Source organism: Scyliorhinus canicula, chromosome 17 (genome assembly GCF_902713615.1).
Source record: "Scyliorhinus canicula chromosome 17, sScyCan1.1, whole genome shotgun sequence".
NCBI lineage: Eukaryota > Metazoa > Chordata > Chondrichthyes > Carcharhiniformes > Scyliorhinidae > Scyliorhinus > Scyliorhinus canicula.
In genome coordinates, this window is record NC_052162.1 from 122,284,916 (window position 1) to 122,311,952 (window position 27,037).

The following is a 27,037-nucleotide window of genomic DNA, read 5'->3' on the forward strand; positions in this document are numbered from 1 at the left end:
AGGTCAGTCTTCCGCCTTCTCTTTCCCAGAGAAAATATCCCCAACCTATTCAAGCTCTTATGTAATTTAAACACTCAGTCCTGCTATCATCCTTGTGAAGCTTTCTTGCACCTCCTTGAGGCCCTCTGTCAGTTTAGAAGGAGGGGCATATTTTAAAGGGGCGGCACAGTAGCACACAGTTAATGTCTCACTCTAAAGATGGTCCCTCTGACAAGACGACACTCCCTCAGTACTGGCACCGGGAGAGTGGACTGTGGGGGCTCGAGTCTCTGGAGAGGAGATTCAATGTCCCCCCCCCTCCTGACTCAGAGGCGAGAGTGCGACCCACTGTACAGAATCAGCTGGTGTACCTACTTCACTGAATCACAGAATCTTCACAGTGCAGGAAGAGGCCATTTAGCCCATCAAGTCTGCTCTGGCTCTCTGGCAGAGAATTCTACCCAGTCCCACTCCCCTGTCTTATCCCGTAACCTTTCACATTCTTTTCAGATATCAATCCAATTTCCTTTTGAAATACCTCGATCGAATCTTCCTCCACCACCCACTCAGGAAGATCATTCTAGTCTCCAACCACCGTGGCTGAATAAAAATTCCCTCTCCGCACTTTTACTCTTTTGCCAATTATTTAGAATCTGTGCCCTCTTGTTCCAGATTCTCTCTTCAGTGGAAACAGATTCTCACCATTTACCCTGTCCAAACCCCTCAGTATCTAACAAGTCTCCTCTCAGCGGTCTTTTCTCAAAGGAAAACAGACCCAATCTCTCCAATCTATCCTCGTCGCTCCAGTTCTTTCTCCCTGGAATCATTCTGGTGAATCTCCCCTGTACCCTCACATCCTTTCTCATTCATGGTGCCCACAACTGGATACAGTGCTCCAGATGTGGCCCTAACTAGTGTCTTATACAAATTCAACATGACTTCCTTACTCTTGTGCTCACTGCCCCTATTCATTTTTAAAAAATAAATTTAGAGTACCCAATTCATTTTGTTTTCCAATTAAGGGACAATTTAGCGTGGCCAATCCACCTACCTTGCACATCTTTGGGTTGTGGGAGCGAAACCCACGCAAACACGGGGAGAATGTGCAAACTCCACACGAACAGTGACCCAGAGCCAGGATCGAACCTGGGACCTCAGCGCCGTGAGGCAACAGGGCTAACCCACCGCGCCGCCGTGCTGCCCTATTAATTTTTAAAAATTTGTTTATGGGATGCGGGCTTCTCAGGCTGGGCCAGCATTTATTGCCCGTCCCTAATTGCCCTTGAGGGGGCAGTTAAGAGTCAACGACATTGCTGTGGGTCTGAAGTCACATGTAGGCCAGACCAGGTAAGGCAGCAGATTTCCTTCCCTGAAGGAGATTAGTGAACCAGATGGGTTTTTACGACAATCAGCAATAATTTCATGGTCATCATTAGACTTTTAATTCCAGATATTTTATTGAGTTTAAATCCAGCACCTGCGGTAGTGGGATTCGAACCAGGGTCCCCAGATTATCACCCTGGGTCTCTGGATTACTCGTCCAGCCACAATACCACTATGTCACAGCCTCTCCAATTAATAAAGTCGAAGATACTATCTGCTTTATTAACTGCTCTCTCAACATGCCCGACCACCTTTAATGACTTATGTACATATACACCGAGGTTGCTCTGTTCCTGAATCTCCTTTAGAGTTTTTCCCTGTATTTTATATTGTCTCTCCATATTCTTCCTGCCAAAATAAATCACCTCTCACACTCTGCACTGAACTTTATCTGCCACTTGTCTGCCCAATCCACCAACCTGTCAACGTCCCTTTGAAGTTCAAGACTATCCTCATCACAGTTGACAATGTTTCCAATCAAACCCTGAACACCACAGTCTGGGTCATGAATATATATCAGGAAGAGCAAGGGTCCCAACACTGACACCTGGGGAATTCCACTACAAACCTTCCTCCAGTCTGAAACACAACCATTTATCACTACTCTCTGTTCCTATCACTCAGCCAATTCCTTATCCAAGTGTCGACTTTCCCTGTTATTGGATTGGATTGGATTTGTTTATTGTCACGTGTACCAAGGTACAGTGAAAAGTATTTTTCTGCAAGCAGCTCAACAGATCATTCAGTACATGGAAGAAAAGGGAATTAAACAATTCAAGAAAATACATGAGAATACATAATAGGGCAACACAAGATATGTTATTCCATGAATTAGATTTTTTCTCACAAGTCGGTTGTGTGATTCTGTGTCAAATGTCTTTTGAGAATCCATATACATCACATCAACAATGCTCCCTTTATGAACCTTCTCTGTTACCTCCTCAAAACACTCCAGCAAGTTAATTAATCATAATTTTCTCCCAATGTCCCAGGCTGGCTTTCCATAATTATTCTGCACTTGTCTAATTGACTATTGATTCAGCCCCACTATAGTTTCCAGAAGTTTCCTTACCACTGAAGTCAGACTGACTGGTCTGCAGTTGCTGGCTTTATCCTCACATCCCTTTTTGAACAAGGGAGTAACATTCATAATTCTCCAGTCCTCTGGCCCCAGCCCTGTGTCTAAGGAAGACTGGAAAATTATCACTGGTGTCTCTGCAATTTCCTCTCACTTCCCTCAGTATCTCTGGATGCATCTGGTGCTGGAGCCTCATCGACTGTAAGTAAAGATGGTGTTTCTACCACCTCAGAATCACAGAATAATAGAGCAGAAGAGGCCCTTCAGCCCATCGTGTCTGCACCAACACATGGAAAACACCTGACCTGCCTACCTAATCCCATTTGCCAGCACTTCCTGTTTTTACTTTAGATCTATCTGTAGTAGTGGTAAAACCACCATTTGCCATCCAGGATAAAATAAATGTCCTTCATCAGCTTTTGTGGATCATTTCAGTGGAAATGTGCTCTTCCAGGCTCAAAGAGCATCAGCCCACTGGAAGCAAAGTCGTGAGACCGGCCAATCCAGCCAACCCTGCGACCCTCCCACTTCACCAAGTGTCAGAATGAACATGATTCAGTCTTGGATGTGATTAACAGCAGCAATAACAGCAGAATCCAACCTCAGTGATCACTTGTGAACTTGTTGGTGTGTCAGCAGGTTCGATAACTCAGTGAATCCCTTCCCACACTGAAAGCAGCCAAATGACTTCTCTCCAGGGTGAAGTCGCTGGTGTCTCTTCAGCTTGGATACCTGAATAAATCCCATCCCACACTGAGAGCAGGTGAATGGCTTCCCCCTGGTGTGATTTCGCTGGTGTGACTTCAGGCTGGATAACTCAGTGAATCCCTTCCGACACTGAGAGCAGGTGAACGACCTCTGCCCAGTGTGAACTTGCTGGTGTCTTCGGAGGCTGTATAACTGACTGAATCCCTTCTCACACTGAGAGCAGGTGAACGGCTTCTCCCCGGTGTGAACCCGTAGGTGTTTCTGCAGGCCGGATAACTGAGTGAATCCCTTCCCACACACAGAGCAGGTGAACAGCCTCTCCGCAGTGTGAACTCGCTGGTGTCTTCGCAGTTGGGATAACCGAGTGAATCCCTTCTCACACTGAGAGCAGGTGAATGGCCTCTCCTCAGTGTGAACTCGCTGATGTCTTTGCAGGGTAGATAATTGAGTGAATCCCATCCCACACTGAGAGCAGATGAATGGCCTCTCCTCAGTGTGAACTCGCTGGTGTCTTCGCAAGTGGGAGAACTGAGTGAATCCCTTCTCACACTGAGAGCAGGTGAAGGGCCTCTCCCTGGTGTGAATGCGTCGATGAATTTCCAGCTTAGATGGGGCATCAAATCCCTTCCCACAGTCCCCACATTTCCACGGTTTCTCCATGCTTGAGGTCTCTTCGTGTCTCTCCAGCTTTGACGATCAGCTGAAGCCTCGTCCACACACAGAACACGTGTATGGTCGCTCCCCGCTGTGAATGTTGCAGGCTATGTAACCAGTTAAAGCTCTTTCCACAGTCAGTGCTCTGGAACACTCTCACTCAGTAGTGTGTGTGTCTCGGTGTTTTTCCAGCCACTCTGATGTTTAAAATCTTTTGAAGCTGACAGATCGGGCAAACATTTCTCCTTCTAGATTCAAAGGCCGATGATATCCAGGCCGTGATGAAGTGAGTGACTCAGTGAGATTGGGATGTGACGTTTCCTCCTCTTCCAATATCCTGTAAAAACAATTTTCAAAAACATTTTCATCAGAGTCAGTACAGGATAGAAATTCAGAACAGACAATTCTAGTTTCCATGGAACATTCTTTCCTCTCTCATTCTCCAAAAGCTGTAAATCTCCACCCCCTCCATTCTCACTCTGCTGTATCTAATATTCACCCTCCCAATTCTCCTGAAGGTGCTGATTCTGGCTGACTGACAGATCCATGCTCACTGATTCCTGACCAGGAAACAGAAATCATAACAATGAGGAGCTGCAGTCGGCAATTCAGCCCATCGAACCTTCTCAACCATTCAATGAGCTCATTGGGCGATTTACCTCAGCACCATTTTCACAAAATATCCCCAAATACCTTGATACCTTCAATAGATAGAAACATATCATTCTCGGTCCTGAAAATACTTGATGACTAAGGCACGGTGGCACAGTGATTAGCACTGTTGCTTCACAACACCAGGGACCCGGGTTCAATTCCTGGCTTGGGTCACTGTCTGTGCGGAGTCTGCACGTTCTCCCTGTGTCTGCATGGGTTTCCTCCGGGTGCTCCGGTTTCCTCCCACAAGTCCGGAAAGACTTTGTTCGGTGAACTGGACATTCTCAACAGGTGCCGGAGTGCGGCAACCAGGGGCTTTTCACAGTAACTTCATTGCAGTGTTAATGTAAGCCTCCTTGTGACAATAAAGATGATTATTTATGTTGTCAATATCACTTGTTCCGCTCTGTGCCCATTTGTTACTCTGTTGCATTCATTGGTTAAAAAATGATTTACAAAATTACAATGTATTAAAAATTTGTCCAACTCATCCGTGAATATATTCAATGACCCCCACACCCCACTGGCCCCTTTGGAAGAGAAATTCCGAGACGAATATCCCTCTGAGGGAAGAGATGACTGGAAATATATAACGTAGCCACAGTACAATATTACCCAACTGGAAAAATAATAAATGCACTTTATTACAGAACCATCAATAATATATCTAATATGTACCATTTAAAACACTAGATATATCTCTATCCTACATTAATTTATTATTCCCTTAAATGTCAACCATCTCCTGGGGAAACCAGTCCTTTAATTGAGAACATTAGGAAAAAGACCATTCTTTTAGCCAGACAAATAAATGTGTCAAGCTGAGGGAGCAAAGGATGCCGGATGCCAATGTCGCACAGTGGTTAGCCCTGCTGTCTCATGGCACCGAGGTCCCAGGTTCGATCCTGACTCTGGGTCACTGTCCGTGTGGAGTTTGCACATTCTCCCCGTGTTTGCATGGTTTTCACCCCCACAACCCAAAGATGTGCAGGTTAGGTAGATTGGCCATGCTAAATTGCCCCTTAATTGGAAAAAATGAATTGAGTACACTAAATTCATTTTTTAAAAGCAGGAGAGAGAGACCTGGGCAAAGCTTTGGAGAGTCTGCACCCTTCCGTGATTCACTTCCTTTCCCTTCAGTTGCTGCAAGTGACCAATTGAAGATGAGAATGAGAAAAGAAATGGAAAGGGGGACAAAAGAAAGTGTTTTACTCACAGATGTTGGAGACAGGAGGAAGTTTCAGTTTATGTGAGGCCCCAGTTTGGATGGTGGAAGAGAATCCTTCCGGTTCATCAACTCTTGCCATTGTACAAAACCTTCCGGCCGATGCGCGGTGACGTCTCATGGTTCCAGTGCGCAGGCCCGGCGCGCGGACACAGTAGCTCCGCCCCACTCATTGTTCCCCCTCCTCGAGACAAGGTTTCCAGGCAACTGGCTGACAGCTCGGGCCAGAGCGAGAAGCCTCTCGGTGATTTCCCCACCCTCCGTGCCAGGACTGCGCATGTCCAAGAGGGAGGAGAGGCTGCGCATGTGCGAGTGAAAGCTCATCCCCTGACCTTCCTGGTGAGGTGTTGACCAATGGGAAAAGTGGGAGGACCGGATGGACTCTGGTCCTCCAGCCAATCAGCGCAGACTTTGTGGGAATGAAGATTGAGTTTCGCACAGACTGAAACTCCCTCCTGCCTCCAATATCTGTGAGTAAAACACTTTATTTTCTCCCTCTTTCAATTTCTTTTCTTATTCTCGCCTTCAATTGGTCACTTGCAGCAACTGAAGGGAAAGGAAATGAATCCAGGGAGGGTGCATATTCTGGAAACGTTGGCCCAGGTCTCTCTCTCTTAAAGACATTGACATCCTTTGTTTCCTCAGCTTGTTACATTTATTTGTCTGGCTAAAAGGATGGTCTCTTTCCTAATGTTCACAATTAAAGGACTGGTTTCTCCAGGAGATGGCTGACATTTAAGGGACAGTAAATTAATATCGGACAGAGATATGTCTAGTGTTGTCACATTAGATATATTGTTTATGGTTCTGTACTAAAGTACATTTATCATTATTTCTAGTCTTGTAATATACAAAGGAACATAGGAATTAGGAGCAAAAGTGGACAATTCAGCCCTTCAAGCCTGTTCCGCCATTCAATCAGATCATGGATCTTCCTGGTCTGACAGTCACCTCCAGACCCTTCCATATATTCCTTTAACCTGTGATTTAAGTCAGAAATATATCTATCGCCTTCTTGAAACCATTTAATGACTCAGACTCTGCCACACTATGCAGCAGCAAGTTCCACAAATTCACCACCTTCTAAACTCCAGCGGGTATAAACCCAAACTGTTCAATCTCTCCTCGTACGTCAACCGTTTCATCCCTGGAATCAATCTGGTGAGCGTCCTCTGAACTGCCTCTAATGCCACCACATCCACCAGGTTACTCCAGATGTGGTCTTACCAACACCCGATACAATTGCAACAATACGTCTCTACTTTTATTCTCAGGTCCTTTTGCAATAAATGCTAAAATTCCATTTGCCTTTTTATTGAATGTTGTACCAGCATACTGACTTTCTGCGGTTCATGAACAAAGGCACCCAGATCCCTCTGCCCAGAAGCATTTTGAATCTGCTTTTGATTCCAATAATTTGCCTTTTGATCTTTTTGGCCAAAATGAATAATCTCTTACTTATGTACAGAATGTCCAATTCACCCAGCATGTCTTTCAGGACTTGTGGGAGGAAAGTGGAGCGCCCGGAGGAAACCCACACAGACACGGGGAGAATGTGCAGTCTGCGCACAGACAGAGACAAGCAGGAACCGAACCCATGGCACTGATGCTGTGAAGTAACAGTGCTAACCACTGTGCTACCATGCATTGTCCTCTAAAGGGCTCACGTTTACTTTAGATATTCTCTTGCTCTTTATTTCCTTATAGAAGCTTTTGGTATCAGGTGTTTATACTTTCTGCTAGTTTCCTTTTGTAGTTCATCTTAGCTCTTTTGATTTTATTTTTAGTGCCTTTTGTTGAACGTTCAAGTTCTCTCAATCCTCCAGCTTACCAGTAGCTTTTGCAGTATGGTATGCCACAGCTTTTTACCTTTATGTCCTCTTTGACTTCCTTGTTTAGCCATGGGACGTTTTCTCCCTTTTACAATTTGTCTTACTCTCAGGAATATACAATATGCTTTAATTGAAAGCCAATAATTATCTTTATTAGTGTCACAAGTAGGCTTACATTGACACTGCAATGAAGTACTGTGAAACCCCCAGTCGCCACACACCAGTGCCTGTTTGGTTACACTGAGGGAGAATTCAGAATGTCCAGTTCACCTAAAACACATGTCTTTCGAGACTTGTGGCATGCATCCGGAGCACCCGGAGGAAACCCACGCAGACACGGGGAGAACGTACAGACTCCGCACAGACTGTGACCCAAGCCGGGAACCGAATCCGGGTCTCTGGTGCTGTGGAGCAGCAGTGCTAACCACTGTGCTACCGTGTCGCCCATAGGTCTGCAATATTTTCCTGAACATTCATCATTGTTCATCCACTGTCTTACCCTCAGTTATTTGTGCCCAGTCTCCTTGGGCCACTCTTTCCTCAGGCCTGTGTAATTACCTCTGCCCAATGCTGTCACTCTAGTATCACACTCTGTCTTCCCTCGCTCAATCTGAATTTGAAATTCTAGCATGCTATGATCACTCCTTCCAAGAGGATCCTTCATGACAAAGCTGTTTATCAATATTTCTTTGTTACATGATGCTAAATCTAAAATACCCCCTTCGGTTGGCTCCATATCAGATTGCTCTATGAAAGCTCCCTCATGGCTACCCTTGTCAATTTGATTAATCCAGTCAATATGCATGTTAAAACACCCATGGTTATTATGTATTATGACGTATTCCTCGGGGGCCTGTAAATCACTCCGACCAAGGAGTTCTACCCCTTGTTTTTTATTTCCACCTGTATTGGCTCTACATTTTGGCCCTTAGTGCCAATACAATTTCTTTTTGATGTAATCTTTAACCAATAAAGCAACTCCACCAACAGTTCCATCCTGTCTATCATTTCCATCCTGTCTATCCTGTCTATCAGAATACTGAGTACCTGGGACATTCAACTCTCAATCCCAGTCCTTCTGCAACCATGTTTCAGTAATCCCCACCAAATCGCATCCCCACCAAATAATATCCCCCCCCAAATAATATCCTCACCAAATCATATCCCCACCAAATAATATCCTCACCAAATCATATCCCCACCAAATCATATCCTCACCAAATCATATCCTCACCAAATCGCATCCCCACCAAATCGCATCCCCACCAAATCGCATCCCCACCAAATCGCATCCCCACCAAATCGCATCCCCACCAAATCGCATCCCCACCAAATCGCATCCCCACCAAATCGCATCCCCACCAAATCGCATCCCCACCAAATCATACCCATTTGTCTCTCTTTGTGCTGTCAGCTCATTGACCTTGTTCCCAATACTGCGTGCATTAAGGTACAAGGTTTGGAAATATGTCCTCCTGATTTGTCTTCGACCTGCAGGATTATGTTGTGCTGTCTGCTTTCCAGACATTCTGTCCTCCTTTATTGATCTCTGATAACACTCATCCCCTTCCCAACTTTCACTCTCACAGTCATGTCCTCATCTTACGTTTTATTTGTTTACGTTTCCTTTCACCTCTGTCATTGTTAGACTGGCCCTACTTGTTCATGCTATTAACCACTACCTTCCCCTCACCTGCTGTCCTGCTACTTTGGTTCCCACCTCCCTGCTATATTCGTTTAAACCCTCCCGAGTGGCACTAGCAAATCTCCCTGTAAGAATATTGGTGGCCCTCCAGTTTGGATGCAGCCGTCCTTTTTGAACAGATCCCACCTGCCCTGGAAGAGTTCCCAATGATCTGAAAATCTGCCGCCCTCCCTCCTGCACCAGCTCTTTAGCCACATGTTCAGCTGTACTATTTTCCTCTTTCTTGCCTCACTACCACGTCATTACCACTATTGAAATCTTTAACATCCGAGTAAGACTTTTAGACTGAAAGAAGCGTAACAGTTAACAACACAGTTGGCCTGTTCCCCCCTTTTGCCCATTTTACCCAATTTTTTTAATGGCCTATAGATGACTGGCCACGATTCTGGAGCATGAAATAGGTTTGCCCCTTGGTGGTGCTTTACCTCTTTCATCTTTACCATTCTTTACCATTCTTTCATCCTGGGGTGATAGGTAGTTTAAACTCTGGTATCACTATCCCTTAGTCCAGGCTGTTTCAGTTTGCAGGAGTTACAACAGTTCTTAAACAGACATATAACTTACAAATACTTCTGCTTTAACTAATGATACAATCAATTTTTGATTTGGGTTGTTCGCCACTGTAGATAGAGTCCTTACTTATACAATTCTAACTTATCTAAACTTATGGTCAAATCCTTCTTGGTTGTCCCCGACAAGCCTCAGTACAAATACTGCCAACTTTAATTGTGTTCATAATCATAACCGTTTATTGTCACAAGTATGAAGTTACTGTGAAAAGCCTCTAGTCGGCATATTCCAGCGCCTGTTCGGGTAAGCTGGTATGGGAATTGAACCTGTGCTGCTGGCCTTGTTCTACATCAAAATAAGCTGTCTAGCCCACTGAGCTAAACCAGCCTCGGTTCCCAGTTTCCAACACGTGTTACAGTAGGCAAGGTTGCCTGCAGCAGAGCCTTTTACCTTTTAACTTTTTCTCTCTTTCACGTCCGCGACATGTAGGCTGTCCGCGACAAAACCTTTTACCCTTTTTAACTGTGGAGTTACTTTCAGGACCTGTGTTTTCAAAAACCCTGCTCTCTTTGTTTTAATCTGCAAGCGAAAATGTTTCAAAGATGTACCCAGGTCCTGGAGTACAGAGTCTTACTGATCGCAGTATCTGGGCCAGCGGATCATGATCAACCACAATCCCCTGTATCTTGAACGACTGAAACAATCCTATAAATTAGTCCAGTGATAGAGACACATTTCCGTTAGGCTGGCAGCCTGCATGAAGATTTTCTGGTCTCTGTGTCAAGGACAGGAAGCCGTGAGCATGGATCTGTCAATCATCCTGAATCAGACCTTCAGGGGAATTGGGAGAGTGAATATTAGATACAGCAGAGTGAGAATGGAGGGAGAGTGTGTGGGATGGAGATTTACAGCTTTTGGGGAATGAGAGAGGAAAGAATGTTCCAAAGAAACGAGAATTGTCTGTTCTGAATTTCTATCCTGTACTGACAGTGATAACTTTTGTAAACTCCTTTTACAGAATGTTAAAAGAGGAAGAATTACAGACAGAAATCTCAAACGTAACCTCTCGATCTGACAGAGTAACCAGATTCCTTGGGACCTGAATATCATCAGCCTTTGAATCTAGAAGGAGAAATGTTTGCCCTATCCGTCTGCTTCAAAGGATTTTAACCATCAGTGTGACTGGAAAAGCACCGAGACACACACAACCGAGTGAGAGTGTTCCAGAGCACTGACTGTGGAAAGAGCTTTAACCAGTTACACAGCCTGAAAAAACATCGCTCCATTCACAGCGAGGAAAAACATACATGTGTTCTGTGTGTGGTCAAGGCTTCAGTTGTCCAATCTGCAGAGACACAAGCTGACCGAAAACATGGGTAAACCGTGGAAATGTGGGGAATGTGGGAACGGATTCCGAGCCCCATCAGAGCTGGAAGTTCATCGACGGATTCACACTGGGGAGAGGCCATTCACCTGCTCTCAGTGTGGAAAGGGATTCACTCAATTGTCCACCCTGCAGACACACCAGCGAGTTCACACTGGGGAGAAGCCGTTCAGCTGCTCTCAGTGTGGGAAGGGATTCAGTGATTTCTCCAACATGCAGAAACATCAGCGAGTTCACTCTGGGGAGAAACCATTCACCTGCTCTCAGTGTGGGAAGGAATTCACTGAATTATCCCACTTGCAGAAACATCAGCGAGTTCACACTGGGGAGAAGCCGTTCACCTGCTCTCAGTGTGGGAAAGGATTCACTCAGTCATCTGACCTTCGGAGACATCAGCGAGTTCACACTGGGGAGAAACCGTTCGCCTGCTCTCAGTGTGGGAAGGAATTCGCTCAGTTAACCAACCTGCAGACACACCAGCGAGTTCACACTGGGGAGAGGCCATTCAACTGCTCTCAGTGTGGGAAAGGATTCGCTCAGACATCTGACCTGCGGAGACATCAACGAGTTCACACCGGGGAGAGGCCATTCACCTGCTCTCAGTGTGGGAAGGGTTTCACTCAGTCATCTGATCTGCAGAGACATCAGCGAGTTCACACCGGGGAGAGGCCGTTCACCTGCTTTCACTGTGGGAAAGGATTCAGTCGTTTACCCAACCTGCAGAGACACCAGAGAGTTCACATTGTGGAGAAACCGTTCACTTCTCAACGTGGGAATGGAGTTTGTGTTTCATCACACCTGCTGAGACACCAACAAGTTCACAAGTGATTACAGGGGTTGGATTCTGCTGTTATTGTTTCTGCTCTCAATTACATCCAGGACTGCATTTTGTTCATTCTGTTAGTTGGTCAATGGGGAGGGTCTGAGGGTTTCTTTCTGCTGGACTGGCCTATTTCATGACTATTTCAGTGGACTTCGAGATTCACAATGATCGCAGAATGAAAGTTGGAAGATATTTCATTCATATTTCTGTTTGGAATCCCCAATGCCTGCCACGTTGCCATGGAGATGGGTGATGGTGATTACATGGTTCTTTTGTTTCATTCATCTGGGTGTTTTTCACAGCAGAAAACCATCAGGGTATGAGGGGCAGGTTGTCTGAGGTGGCCTCGGAAACTACATTAAGTGGTCTGATGGGAGGTGGACAATAGCTAATATTTATGGAATTATTACAGAATTACAAGTGGGACAGTTCGCTCAGTTGGCTGGATGGCTCGATCGTGGTGCGGAGCGACGCCAAAAGCGTGTCTTCAACTCCCGTATCAGCTGAGGTTATTCAGGAAGGCCTCACCTTCTCAACATTGCCCCTGACCTGAGATGTGATGACCCTCATGTTAAATCTCCACCACTCAGTTCTCCGTCTCTCTCAAACGGGAGAGCTGCTTATGGTCTTCTGGGAACTTTGGGGACTTTGATTTCAGATTTATACATCAACTATAGATTCCATTAAGGAACAAAAATCCAACAGGAAAAGTGATGCATCCGTGGCTACCAAGAAAATTTAAAGATTCCATTTGATCAAAGGAAGAAGCTCAAAGTGGCCAAAATAGTAATAAATCTGAGGATTGGGAACTTTGTTTTAGAATTCAGCAAAGGAGGACCAAGAAACTGATAAGAGAAAATAGAATATGAGAGCAAGCTGGGGAGAACTGGAAAAGCTCCTATGGGAATGTGAAAAGGAAAAGATTAGCAAAGACCAATGTGGGTCCATTCCAGGCAGAGACAGGAGAGTTTATAATGGGGAATAAGGAAATGGCAGAGAAACTAAACAATGTGTGTCTGTCTTCACAGAGGAAGATACAGAAAATGTCCCAAAAACACTGGAGAACCAAGGGACCAGTGAGCACGAGGAACTGAGATTAGTATTAGTGCAAATGTTGTACTGGAGAAATTTATGTGGTTCAAAGTTAATAAATCCCCAAAAACTGATGCTCTACATCCCAGAGTGTTGAAAGAGGCGGCTGTAAGATAGTGGATACATTGTGGTCATCTTTCAAAATTCCAGGTATGAGTCCAGTAAACCTTCTCTGAACTGCTTCCAACACATTGACATCATTCCTTAAATGAGAGCAATACTGTACACAGTGCTCCAGATGTGGTCTCACCAATGTCCTGTATAACTGAAGCATAACCTCCCTACTTTTGTATTCAATTCCCCTCACAATAAACAATAATATTCTATTAGCTTTCCTAATTACTTGCTGTACCTGTATACTCACCTTTTGTGATTCATGCCCTTGGACACCCAGATCCCTCTGAATCTCAGAGCTCTGCAATCTCTCACCATTTAGATAATAAGCTTTTTTTATTCTTTCTACCAAAATGAAGAATTTCACATTTTCCCTCATTATATTCCATTTAGCAGATCTTTTCCCACTCACTTAACCTATTGTCATGAGACTGTCACTTTCAGAAATGGTAGTCTGCTAAACTTACTGCAGTGATGTCAGAGTGTGGGTGGAGCTGAGCTCTGGCTCAGCTTTTTAGTTTCACTTTGAGAAAAGCTTTGGTGTGTCTGTGTTTTTTGGTTGTGTTTCAGTGTTGGAGCTGAAGCCAGCCAGAGAAGGTGTAATGTTCTCTCTGCCATGTAAAGTCTATCTCTTGATCATTTGGTGAATCCAGAGTTATAACTGTTCTCAGTAGTAAATCTAAACCAGATGTGCTTCTGTTAAAGGTTTTTAAAAATGTTTTATGGATGTTAAAAGGAAAGTAAGGATTACTTATTGTTGTATTCTTTGGGGGTTGTATTTGAATTGATGGTTGCTAAGATGTTCATTTTATGTTTTAAAAAGGTTAACTTGAGTTCATAGAATAAACATTGTTTTGCTGACAAAAACTTTTCGATTTCTGCTGTACCACACCTGTAGAGTGGGCCATGTGCTCCCCATACCACAATCTAGTAAAAGTTGTGGGTTAGGTGTACTCCATGATACACTTTGTGGTTCTCTAAACCCTGGCCCATAACACTATCTATATCACTTTAGTCTCCTTATGTCCCCTTCACAATTTACTTTCCTTCCTATCTGAGTAAAGAAATGTCTCCTCGGAGACCGGCCCCAAGTGGCTTCTCCCTTATTTTGAAATTGTGTCCCCTGATTCTAGACTCCCCAACCAGGGCAAACATCTCATCTGCATCTGTTGCCAATTATTTTTGGCTCTCCTCAACAGACACAGAATACAAAGCAGCTGATAAATGTGAAGAACAGATGATGAATGTTGCAGCATCGATAGCAACCTGTCTCACCATCAAGTGAAGAATTCTGCAGTCAGAGCCAGGCAACTACATATCACTGAATTGTTGAAGCTTTTCTTGTGTAATCTTGGAGGCCGCCCCGGTCTTTAGAAATCAAGGAGTGGATAAATTTGTGCTTGTGACTGTGACGTGAGAGACTAAAATGGACTATACTCACTACACTCGCATGTATGTTTGACTGTTGTAACATGTAAAATGATATTACAGAGTATAAGTTGCATGTAATCATAAGAAATGTTCAAAATTTAAAATGTTTTTAGAAAACGAAAGCCATCTGCGGACATAGCTGGTTCATTTTTTTTAAGGGGGAGGTGTGACGATTGGAAGATTTTAGAAAATTCCATTTTATTGTATTGGGCAATTTAAGGGTTAAAAGCGTGGGGTTAGAGTGTGATTCACTGCAGTGGTCCTGTTTTTATTTGAAAGAAGAATCCTGTTTAGCAGGGCGTGGGTGTTTTTAGAAGCCAGAAGGTGAAATTGACAAAGGAATGTGTTTCAATCTGGGCTAATGGACTGATCAGAGATTGTACGGAATGTTCCAAAGCAATCTTCAAGGAGTGGTTTGACTGGGAAAGTACTTGTGGACTGAATGTTCTTTGCAGCCGGCAGAGATCATTTGTTTTCCAGCTTGGGGAGATGAGGTCATTGCTGGGTGGAACCAAGGAAGGCAGAAAGACATTTTAAAAATCTTTAGAGAGCAGTTTTTGGAGAAAGATTTGGAGAGAGGAGTTGAATTCTGGGTCCACAATTCTTCCACAGTGAGATAGATTGAGAGCTGTATCTTTCTTTTCCTATTATTTAATGGGAAATTGAGTAGTGATGTTTAAATGGCTAATTGTAAGCTGTTGTTTTTGGGTCTGAAGTTAAAATGTTTAATATTGTAGCAATAGTAAAGTTTTATTTTAAAAATAACCAAGCTCTATTTCTTCATGCGATCACTCCTGGAGCGAATCATTCTTTCCGCACAGTCTGACAAATAAACTGAAACATTGGGGGTTTGGTCGAGTATCCCAGCCTCTGTTGGGGTCTGGTCTGGAATCGGAATAGTGACCGATATAACAATTGGTTGGAGGCCCATTTCCCAGTCAGTCCTCCAGCACCTTCCTGTCTCTATTAGTGCGACGCCCATGGCAGTTTCCCAACTGGGGCCCAGGCCCCGTTATTCTCAGCGAGATTCAGCCTCAGCTCCGTCTCCTGGCTGTCACTGAGACGAGCAATAGAGACAGAAAGGTGCAGAGGAGCAAGTGGGAAGTTAAAACTTGTGGCTCCAAATCAACACTTCAACATTTGTCAGTGAAATATGTTATTTATACTGGGTTTTTAGTTATTAGATTTAGGCACTGGAGGCAAAAGGTAGAGGGTTTTAAAGTGTTACTTTTCCTTTCTAGCTAGTGTCAGTCAGGGCTCAGTGGGCAGCACTATCACCTATGAGTCAGAAGGTTAAGGCCCAGTCAGGGAACTGTGGACAAAAACCAGTTCCAACATTCCTGGTCCCAGCACTGAGGGAGTGCTGCACTGTCAGAACAGCCTTCTTTCAAATAAGATGTTAAACTGAGGCCCTGTCTGCCCCTCTCAGGTGGGTGTAAAAGTTCCCACAGCCGCTATTTTGAAGAAGTGCAGGGGAGTTATCCCCGGTGTCCTGGTCAATATTTATCCCTCAATCAACATCACTCAAAACAGATCATCTGCTCATTATCACATTGCTGTGTGTGGGATCTTGCTGTGTGTAAGTTGGCTGCTGCGCTTCATTCATAATAGTGACTACACTTCAAAAGTACTTCATTGGCTGTAAAGTATGTTGGGCCTGTTGCTTTTTTAATAATGATGCTCTTTAGAGTCGCCAGGTATCAAATGATACCACCACAAGGTTTTATCAGATATCGATCAAAGGACCACATAACCAGTTAGTCAGTTCAAGTTCAAAGATGGTTTCTTTAAACACAAGGATGACTTCGACATGCAACACAAAAACACGACAAGTTAAACTACACCTAACAACTACAATAACGTATACTTAACTTCAGTGCAACCGGCTCTATGCAGATGAACAAGGCCTTTGTCCAGATCTCGCATGGCTGGGTGGAAGAAGTGGCTCTGTTTCTGCTGGGCTCATCCATCTGGTAGCAATCGTTGGTCTTGAACTTGTCTGCCTGGTCATTATGCTGCACTTGGGTTGGCATAGGCTGGATCCAAGAGAGACCGAGGACATGGCTGCGTCTCTTCTTAACCCTCTGGGATTTCGTGCTCTTTGGGGCGATTATTGACCCAATAATTCGACAGGCTTCGATCACTGCCTTCGATTTTGGCCCATAAAGGGGCGGGTGCCTTGATGGCTGGGCGTGTCCTTAGTGGTCATTGACCCTGGCTGTTTGGGCTCCCTGGGTAAAGGGAGTGGCCGATTAATCTGTATCAATTACCTGAGTACAGTTCTTTCGTTCTGGGGAAATGGGCCATTAGAATGCAAACGAGCGGGGGTTTCAATCGCGTCTAGCTATCTGGGTTGCAAATACACACACAAGCTCTGAGTCTGTCTGAGTCCTGGGTTGGCCATAATTCCCATGGTACTTTGCAGGTGGTCATCTGAGATGATACAGGACCTCCTCTGGTGTGAAAGGTGCTATAGAAATGCAAGTTTTTTAATTGAAGATTTCTGTTTTCTGATCTTTTATCCGGAACATAATTGATTTCAGACACCCACAAATTACCATTTAATAAATTCACTTTGGTTCAGACAAGACTTTAATCAATTAAGTCAAAATCAGAATTCTCTGGATTTAAAAGTTTATTAAATGAAATGATTTACTGAACAACTTTAAGACATTGACTTTTCCAACTTCATGTGGGTGATCAGTCTGTAGCAGCGTAACCCTCTCTGGCTCCTTCTTTGACAGTAATTCTTGTGGAATTCAGCCTCGGGAGTCTGGCTCCTTCTTTGACAGTAATTTCCTTGGAACTCGGCCTCGGGAATCTTCAGTACTTGGCCAACAAGGAAGACCTTCGCAACCTCTACTTTTATCCCAAAGTAACCATTACCTCACGTCAGAGTTGGGCCTGTTGTAACATGACAATTGGTCAATTTGGTCACTGGATTAATTTAATTGGATTCCAATTACTGACACCACCTTCCCTCATTATCTTAGTCAGGAATACAATAGAACTGTTTTATACTATCCCTTTATCTGATTCTATACAATCCCTTTTTCATACAGTTTCAAATGTTGAGGCTAATCTGAACTTGAAGGTCTCTCTTGCCAGTACATTTATCTTCATTTCATATTTTTTACATACACAGCAATTAAGCTTTTACATTTTTACAGCAAAAAAAAAATCAGGCTTTCACTATAACTACTGATTCATGGTGGATTCATTAGTTGCAATTCGATTAAGGCTCACTAGGTATTACTGCTACTGGCTGATAGCTAATTAATACAGTAATCTAATTCATACATTTAGTTAATACAAGATACACTGGTTTAAAAAAACAGTTTGTGGAAAGCAATAGCTTTCTTCTTTTCTAATCTTTTAAAAAAATAAATTTAAAGTACCCAATTCATTTTTCCCAATTAAGCGGCAATTTTAGCGTGTCCAATCCACCTGGGCTGCACATTTTTGGGTTGTGGGGGCGAAACCCACACCAACACAGGGAGAATGTGCAACTCCACACAGACAGTGACCCAGAGCCGGGATCGAACCTAGGGACCTCGGTGCCGTGAGGCAGCAGTGCTAACTACTGCGCCGCCGTGCTGCCCTCTTTTTTTCTAATCTTGATCAGGTTGAATAATAAGCTTATTCTTGAGTCAGACTTGGATAGAATATGATAGGCTGCTATTTATCAGAATACTTTCTTTGAATAAACGATTTCTGCTAGCTCTGCAGTTTCGAAACATTTGGGTTTGTACAATCTTAATTTTTAAAAGAACAATTCAGCCATTACAAAATTCTCTATTATTGTTTAGCGAATTATAACTTAATCAAAATTCATTGTTGAATAATCAACTGTTTTGTGACTAGCTTCTGACATGAAATCAATATGTGATTAACGAAGAAATGTTCCATAATCTGTGCTAGAAGCTAGATGTAAGGAGTTTAAAATGACTTCCTTGACCTTGTTAATTATAGCCATGAATGTGGTGTAAAAGTGATGGAATTATAAAATTTATGGATTTCCCAGTCCTACCTAGAGTTTTGTACATTACAATAATGACTACACTTAGCACCACATTCATTAGGCTTCACCCGATGTCTGTGTATTTACATTGTGTATTTATTGTATGTCCTATGTTTTTCATCTATGGAACGATCTGCCTGCACTGTACGCAGAACAATACTTTTCACTGTATCTCAGTACGCGTAACAATATATTTAAATCTAAAATCTAAAACTTTTGGAGGCTCTGTGATGTTATAGAAAAGGATTTTTTTTTTTATATTTTCCTCAAACTTGGGATATCTTACAGTTGGACCCCTCATCAAAAAGATTGACAAAGATTGAGCTTTAATTTTGAGTAATATTTTCATTCTCTCTGAAATTCTCAATGAAAATCTAAACACACTATATCCTGAATAATTTGTTTTTAAAACACAGACAAGTTGTGATCAGGAGAGCATTACCTGAAAAGACTGCAAGAAACAGATTCAACTCTTTCTTTCAAAAGGGAATTGGGCAGATCTTTGAAAAGAAAAGAAAATTTCTGGACAATGGGATTAATTGGTTGGCTCTTTCACAGATCTGGCATTAGCACAATGGGCCGAATGGTCTCCCTCTGTGCGACCTGAGCCTCGTGTGCTGTTAACGTAAGTGGTATTCGTGGTAAAGGGACCTGGGTATAAATGGACCCAGGCGGCCTGTCAATAAGTCACTGAAGGCTAACATGCAGGTGCAGCAAGTTATTAAGAAGGCTAATGGGATGTTGGCCTTTATCACAAGAGGATTTGAGTACAGGAGTAGTGAAGACATGCTTCAATAGTATAGATGTGATGTGGAGATGCCAGCATTGGACTGGGGTGAGCACAGTAAAAAGTCTTACAACACTAGGTTAAAGTCCAACAGGTTTGTTTCAAACACTAGCTTTCCGAGCACAGCTCATTGGAAGGAGCAGTGCTCGGAAAGCTCGTGTTTGAAACAAACCTGTTGGACTTTAACCTAGTGTTGTAAGACTTTTTATTGTGCATAATAGTATAGAACCTTGGTTAGACCACAGCTGGAGTACGGTGTGCAGTTTTACTCCCCTTACCTTAGGAAAGGTATTATTGCCACAGAGGGAGGGTAATGAAGGTTCACCAGACTTGCTCTGAGCAAGATCGGACTGTCATGTGAAGAGAGATTGGGGAACCTAGGCCTCTTTTCTCCAGAATTTTGAAGAATGAGAGAGGATTTCATTGAAATTTACAAAATCCATAAAGGAACAGACAGGGTAGGTGCAGGTGAGATGTTTCCCCTGGTTGGAGAGTCTGGAACCAGGGGACACAATTTCAAAATAAGGAAGAAGCCACTTAGGACGGGTCTCGGAGGAGACATTTCTTTGCTCAGAGGGTTGTGAATCTTTGGAATTCTCTACCCCAGAGGGCTGTGGGAGCTCAGTCATTGCGTGTGTTTAAAGCTGAGACTGACAGGTTTCTAAATACCAATAACACAAAGGGATATGGGGATAGTGTGGGGAAAAGGCATTGAAGTGGATGATCAGCCATGATCGTATTGAATGGTGGAGCAGGCTCGATGGGCTGAATGGCCAACTCCTGCTCCTATGTTCCAATGATACAAAGATAGTAAAGTAAATTTTGAAGCGGACAGAAGGAGACTACAAAGGGATATAGATAGGTTAAGTGAGTGGGAAAAGATCTGCAAAATGGAGGATAATGTGGGATAATGTGAAATTCTCCATTTTGGCAGGTAAAATAAAAAGCTTATTATCTAAATGGTGAGAGATTGCAGAGCTCTGAGATTCAGAGCGATCTGGGTATCCAAGAGCATGAATCACAAAAGGCGAGGATACAGGTACAGCAAGTAATTAGGAAAGCTAATAGAATGTTATTGTTTATTGTGAGGGGAATTGAATACAAAAGTAGGGAGGTTATGCTTCAGTTATACAGGACATTGGTGAGACCACATCTGGAGCACTGTGTACAGTATTGCTCTCATTTAAGGAATGATGTCAATGTGTTGGAAGCAGTTCAGAGAAGGTTTACTGGACTCATACTTGGAATTGGAGGCTGGTCTTATGAGGAATGATTGGACAGGCTGGGCTTGTGTCCGATGGAGTTTAGGTGACTTGATTGAACCGTATAAGATCCTGAGGGGCCTTGACAGGGTGGATGTGGAAAGGATGTTTCCTCTTGTGGGAGAATTTAGAAATTGGAGATATGTTAAAAGTAATCACTTGTCCACTAAAGGCAGAGGAGAACTCATTTCTCTCAGAGGGTTGGGAGTATTTGGAACTCTTCCTCAAAGGACAGTGGAAGCAGAATCTGTGACTATTTTGACGGCAGAGCAGGATAGAATCTTGATAAGCAAAGGGGTGAAAGGTTATCGGGGGTCAGCAGGAATGTGGACTTGAGGTTACAGTCAGATCAGCTGTGAACTTATTGAATGGTGAAGCAGGCTCGAGGGGCCGAGTGGCTTACTCATGCTTCTAATTCATATGTTATCACTGTGGTGATATGCATCACTGTAAATACACAAGGGGTTAATGTAAACACATGTAGACTAGATAGACACCAGAGGGAGCACCAGAGACATGACCAATCAGAATTCAAGACACACACACAGGTGACACTACCACAGGAGGCATTAGACCAACCCATATAAAAGGACACAGCACACATGATCTTCCTCTTTCCAATGGAAGCACTCAGTGAGTACACAGGGTTGATTGAACACATCAAACTCACCACGTGGATTGTAGCAGACTGGTTAGATAGTCTGAGTAGCTATAGCAGGATTAACAGGAGAGTCGAATCCAAGTAGGAGAATTGTTAACAGTTTAATAAATATGTTGAAGCTATCTCCAAGTCTGAATCTTCCTTTGTCAGAGTGCACATCAAGGAAGCAGCTTATGCTATGTCAAGAGCATAACAAAAGAATCACATCCTTTATAATGGATTGTAGCATGGGACTTCCGGTGATGGCGGGCGGGCGGGAGGCAGCCAGGAATAGGAATTTTGGAGTTTTAACACCCGGTCGCAGGAGCAACAGAGGCTGAAAAGGATGTGCGAAGGCACAGGGAAGAGAAATGGCCAAATTTGGGAGAAAAACGGCCGTGAAAAAGGGGTTAACGGAAGTTCGCCGGTGAGTGCAAAAGTCAGCACAGGAACTGTAAGGAAAGCGGAGGCTGGAGCACCAGGGGAGGCCGCATTGCTCACAGCAGAAGAAATGACCACGGTGATGGCTGTGAAACTTGAAAAACAGTTCACAAAGCACATGGAAGCGATAAAGAAGGAGATGGGGCGGTATTAAAAGTGCTGGTGGAGGGCGCGATTGCCCCGGTGAGGGCAGCGGTATCAAGCGCAGCGGCGGAAGTGGGGGAGCAAGGTGAGGCGCTGAAGGAAGTAGAAGAGGCATTATCGCAGCACAGTGATCAACTCACCTCGATGGGGAAGGAGCTGCGGAGGGTGATAGAGACCAACAAGGGTCTGTGAGCCAAAATGGAAGATGTGGAAAACAGATCCAGAATATTGGGGGGGGGGGGGGGGGGGCTGTATATGTCAATTTTTTCCTTTTCTTTATTTTCCAACCTTGGAAAGGTTGTTTTATTTTATGCTTATATTGTCAGGTGGGCCATTGTTTGGGGTGGTGGGAGAAGGGGATTGTTGTTGTTGATAAGGGGATGGACATATGTTACCGTTTGTTGGTGGGGTGTAAATTGTGAAGAAAATGTGAAAATGGTGAATAAAAATATTTTCAAAAAAAAATAGTTGTAGCATTTTTACCTCCTACTGATGTCAGGTTAATGGGTCTGTGGTTCCCGTTTTCTCACTCTCCTTAAATATTGGGGTTACATTTACCACCTTCCAATCTGCAGGAATCATTCCAGAATCTATAGAATTTTGAAAGATGATCACCAATGTATCCACTATCTCTACAGCCGCCTCTTTCAACGCTCTGGGATGTCGAGCAGCAGCTTCTGGGGATTTATTAACTTTCAACCACATTAATTTCTCCAGTGCTACCTTTTCACTAATACTAATCTCTTTCAGTTCCTCGTGATCACTAGTCCCTTGGTTCTCTAGAGTTTTTGGGGCAATTTATGTATCTTCCTCCATGAAGACAGATTCACATTGTTTAGTTTCTCTACCATTTCCTTATTCCCCATTATAAACTCTCCTGTCTCTGTCTGGAATGGACCCACATTGGTCTTTGCTAATCTTTTCCTTTTCACATTCTGATAGGAGCTTTTCCAGTTGGTTTTAATGTTTGCTCTCATGTTCTATTTTCTCTTTATCAGTTTCTTGGTCCTCCTTTGCTGAATTCTAAAACAAGTTCCCAATTCACAGGCTTACTACTATTTTGGCCACTTTCTGAGTCTCTTCCATGGATCTAATGGAATCTTTTAACTTTTTTTGTTAGTCACGTTGCATCACTTTTCCTGTTGGAGTTTTATTCCTAAAAGGAATCACTATGCCTTGTATATGTGTGAAATGAACGTTGCCAAAGTCCCAGAGGTCTATAGTCTGCTCCCCCTTTGACAGAGGGGAGAGCTGACTGGTGATGATTCAACCTGAGGGTCACCACACATCAGATGAGGGGCAATGTTGAGAAGGCTGGGCCTTCATGAATAAGCACAGCTGGTGTGGGAGTTGAAGCCGCACTGTTCATGTCGCTCTGCATCAGAAACAGACCATACCGCCAACGGAGCTAACTGGTCCCCGAGTAAATATGTAATTATTTCTAAAGGGGCTGGTTTAGCACACTGGGCTAAATAGCTGGCTTTTCAAGCAGACCAAAGCAGGCCAGCAGCACGGTTCAAAGATTAGCTATTGCCTATCTCCCATCAGTTTCCCAAACTATCACAGGTAACTTGGCCTTCATACCTTGACAGTTTCTTTCTGTGAGAAACACCCAGGTAAACTGAGCAAAGGAACCATGTAACCATGAGGACCCATCTCCATGGCAACAAAGTATGCTTTGGGGGATTAAAAAGAAAAATGGCGACCAAATATCTTCAAAAATCCAAACACCTTTTCACTCTGTGATCATTGTGCAATTTGAAGCCAGGTATTTGCAACAAAGCTCAAAGAGCATCAGCCCACTGGAGACAAAGACAAGAGAGCGACAAGTCCAGCAGAAAGAAACCCCCTGCCCATCTCCATTGACCAACTGTCAAGAATGAACAAAATGCCATTCGCGATAAAACTGAGAGCAGAAACAATAACAGCAAAATAGAACCACTGAAATTAATTATGAACTTGTTGGTGTCTCATCATGTGAGATGAATCATGGAATTCCTTCCCACATTGGGTAACAATTGTTCACATGCTCTCAATGTGAACTCTCTGGTGTGTCTGCAGGTTGGAGAATTGAGTAAATCCTTTCCCACACTGAGAGCAGGTGAATGGCCTCTCCCCAGTGTGAACTCGCTGGTGTGTCTGCAGGTTAGATAATTGAGTGAATCCCTTCCCACACTGAGAGCAGGTGAATGGCCTCTCCCCAGTGTGAACTCGCTGGTGTGACTGCAAGGTGGATGAATCACTGAATCCCTTCCCACACTGAGGACAGAGGAATGGCCACTCCCCGGTGTGAATACGCTGGTGTCTCAATAGATGGGATGAATCAATAAATCCCTTCCCACACTGGGAGCAGGTGAATGGCCTCTCGCCAGTGTGAACGCGCTGGTGTGTTTGCAGGGTGGATATTTGAGTAAATCCTTTCCCACACTGAGAGCAGGAGAATGGCCTCTCCCCAGTGTGAACGCGCTGATGTGTTTGCAGGTTGGATAATTGAGTAAATCCTTTCCCACACTGAGAGCAGGAGAATGGCCTCTCCCCAGTGTGAATTCGCTGGTGTGTCAATAGGTGGGATGAATCACTGAATCCTTTCCCACACTGAGAGCAGGTGAATGGCCTCTCCCCGGTGTGAATTCGCCCATGTACTTGCAGGTGGGATAATTGAGAGAATCCCTTCCCACACTGAGAGCAAGTAAAAGGCTTCTCCCCAGTGTGAATTCGCTGATGTTTCTGCAGAGTGCATGAATGTCTGAATCCTTTCCCACACTGAGTGCAGGTGAACGGCTTCTCCCCAGTGTGAACTCGCTGGTGTTTCTGCAGGGTGGATGAAAAACTGAATCCCTTCCCACATTGAGAGCAGGTGAAAGGCTTCTCCCCAGTGTGAACACGCTGGTGTGTATGCAGGCTGGATAGCTCAGTGAATCCCTTCCCACACTGAGAGCAGGTGAATGGCCGCTCCCCAGTGTGACTGCGTCGATGAGTTTCCAGTTCTGATGGGAAGCTGTATCTCTTCCCACAGTCACCACATATCCACGGTTTGAATGGTTTCTCCATGTTTGGGTCCCCTGGTTTCTCTCCACGTCGGATAATCAGTTGAAGCCTTGTCCACATACAAGGTATGTATGGTCTTTCCCGCTGTGAATGGTGCAACTTTTTTTCAGGCTGTCTCACTGGTTCAACATCTTTCTACAGTCAGTGCTCTGGAAAACTCTCACCCACATATGTATCTCTGCTTTTTCAGTGTTTTGATGCAGACAGAACAGACAGACATTTCTCCTTCCAGAGTCAAATGCCGATAATGTTCATCTCCCAAGGAATCGAGTGACTCTGTCAGATCTCGACGTGACGTTTGAGATTTCTGCCTGTAATTCCTTCTCTTCTAATATCCTGTAAAATGTTTCAAGACTCAATATAACAAATGTACTTTATTACAAAAACAATAATCATAGAATTTACAGTGCAGGAGGCCATTCGGCCCATCGAGTCTGCACCGCCCTTGAAACGAGCACCCTACTTAAGCCCACACCTCCATCATATCCCCATGAACCAACCTAGCCTTTATGGACACCAAGGGCAATTTAGCATTGCCAATCCACCTAACCTGCACATCTTTGGACTGTGGGAGGAAACCAGGGCACCCGGAGGAAACCCATGGCGACACGGGTAGAACGTGCAGACTCCGCATAGACAGTAATCCAAGCCGGTAATCGAACCTGGGACATCAGAGTGGTGAAGAAACCGTGCTAACTACTGTACTACCGTGCCTCCCAATATATCTAATCTGTGCCATGTAACAACACCAGATATATCTCAGTGTGATATTAATTTACTGCCCCTTAAATGTCAGCCATCTCCTGGGGAAAGCAGCTCTTTAAATGTGAACATTAGGAAAGAGACCATCCTTTTAGCCAGACAAATAAATGTGTCAAGTTGAGGGAGCAAAGGATGTCAATGTCTTTAAGAGAGAGAGAGACCTGGGCCAAGCTTTCCAGAGCCTGCACCCTCCCTGGATTCACTTCCTTTCCCTTCAGTTGCTGCAAGTCACTAATTGAAGGTCAGAACGAGAAAAGAAATGGAAAGGGGGAGGAAAGAAAGTGTTTTACTCACAGATATTGGAGACAGGAGGAAGTTTCACCTCCAACTTCCGCTTTGTGTGACGTCAGTGAAAACGAGCTTGAATCAGCCAATAGGACTCACTCTGTTCGGCGGTGACGTTTCTGGGTTCCGCCCCCTCTCCACAGCTCCTCGAGACGAGGTTTCCAGGCAACCGGCTGACAGCTCCGGCCAAAGCGAGAAGCCGCTCGGCGATCTCTCACTGTGGTCCGGGACTGCGCATGTCCAAGGGAGAGGGTAATTTCCGTAATTGCGGGGGCGGGGCTACCACTGACTTTCCTTCTGAGCTGTTCACCAATGGGCAGACTTGTCCGGCTGGAAGGACTCTGGTCCTCCAGCCAATCAGAGCGCGGGCTTTGTGTTGTCGAACAATGAGCTTCACACAGAATGAAACGTCCTCTTGTCTCCAACCTCTGTCAGTCAAACACTTTGGGCGAGATTCTCCCATCGGGGGCGGGATTCTCCGACCGGCCCTGCCACATTTCTGCCCTGACACATTGGTGGGATTCTCTGTTACACCAGCAGGTCAATGGGGTTTCCTATTGTGGGGCAGCCCCACGCTGCAGGAAACCCCCGGGTGCCGGCAAAACGGAGAATCATGCTGGCGGAGAATCCCGCCCCGGGAGACTGTGCCTACGCCGGAGTGAAAACCAGAGTTTTTCGCTCTGGCGTCAGAGGCTGCTCCCCGCCCCTATTCTCCCACACCCAGGGGGCTAGGAGCGGCACCGCGTCATTTCAGCACGCTGGGCCTTGGCGCTGCGCGGTTGCCGTCCTCCCCGCGGCCGCCCCGCAAGAAATGTCGGATGGATTTGGCGGGGCGGCGGAGGAAAGGAGGTCCTCCCTCAGAGAGGCCGGCCTGCCGATCGGTGGGCACCGATCGTGGGCCAGACCCCTTTTGAGGGCCCCCCCGGTACAAGTTACCCCCTCCCCTCCCACACAGGCCGCCCCCCCCAGCGTACCCACGCTGTTCCCGCCGGCAGCGACCAGGTGTGGACGGCGCCAGCGGGAACCTGTCATGTTGGGCAGGCCGCTCAGCCCATTCGGGCCGGAGAATCGGCGC

The 27,037-nt window shown here is 44.7% G+C and overlaps 2 protein-coding genes across 3 annotated transcripts in view; one reads left to right on the forward strand and one right to left on the reverse strand.

Annotated features, from left to right (window-relative positions):
- The window catches only part of LOC119951773 (zinc finger protein 850-like), a 110,580-nt gene extending 95,856 nt beyond the window's left edge, over positions 1-14,724 (forward strand). The window contains exons 5-6 of the mRNA XM_038775112.1: positions 11,147-13,177; positions 14,275-14,724. Of these exons, the coding sequence (XP_038631040.1) occupies positions 11,147-11,940 (794 nt within the window). The 3' untranslated portion in view covers positions 11,941-13,177; positions 14,275-14,724. The remainder of the gene's footprint in view (positions 1-11,146; positions 13,178-14,274) is intronic.
- On the reverse strand, positions 1,424-26,258 carry LOC119951783 (gastrula zinc finger protein XlCGF26.1-like). Of its 2 annotated transcripts, XM_038775132.1 has the most exons (3): positions 25,972-26,258; positions 23,905-25,251; positions 1,424-3,643 (listed from the first exon to the last, which is right to left on the reverse strand). In XM_038775132.1, the coding sequence occupies exons 2-3, from the start codon at positions 24,973-24,975 to the stop codon at positions 3,050-3,052; spliced, it is 1,665 nt and encodes a 554-aa protein (XP_038631060.1). In that variant the 5' UTR covers positions 24,976-25,251; positions 25,972-26,258; the 3' UTR covers positions 1,424-3,049. The 2 variants fall into 2 exon arrangements, 1 of the variants encoding a protein (XP_038631060.1); XR_005457676.1 differs by lacking the exons at positions 1,424-3,643; positions 23,905-25,251 and adding an exon at positions 17,190-17,476 and having other exon boundaries at positions 25,972-26,253.
- Between the last annotated feature and the right edge of the window lie 779 nt (positions 26,259-27,037).

Bases quoted from the DNA above. Each gene is read 5' to 3' on its own strand.
- LOC119951783 (XM_038775132.1), bottom strand. From the start codon at position 24,975: ATGTGGACAAGGCTTCAACTGATTATCCGACGTGGAGAGAAACCAGGG. The intron at 3,644-23,904 runs ATTGAGAGCATG...CAGCGAGTTCAC, and splicing joins AGACACACCAGAGAGTTCAC to ACTGAGGAGAGGCCATTCAT.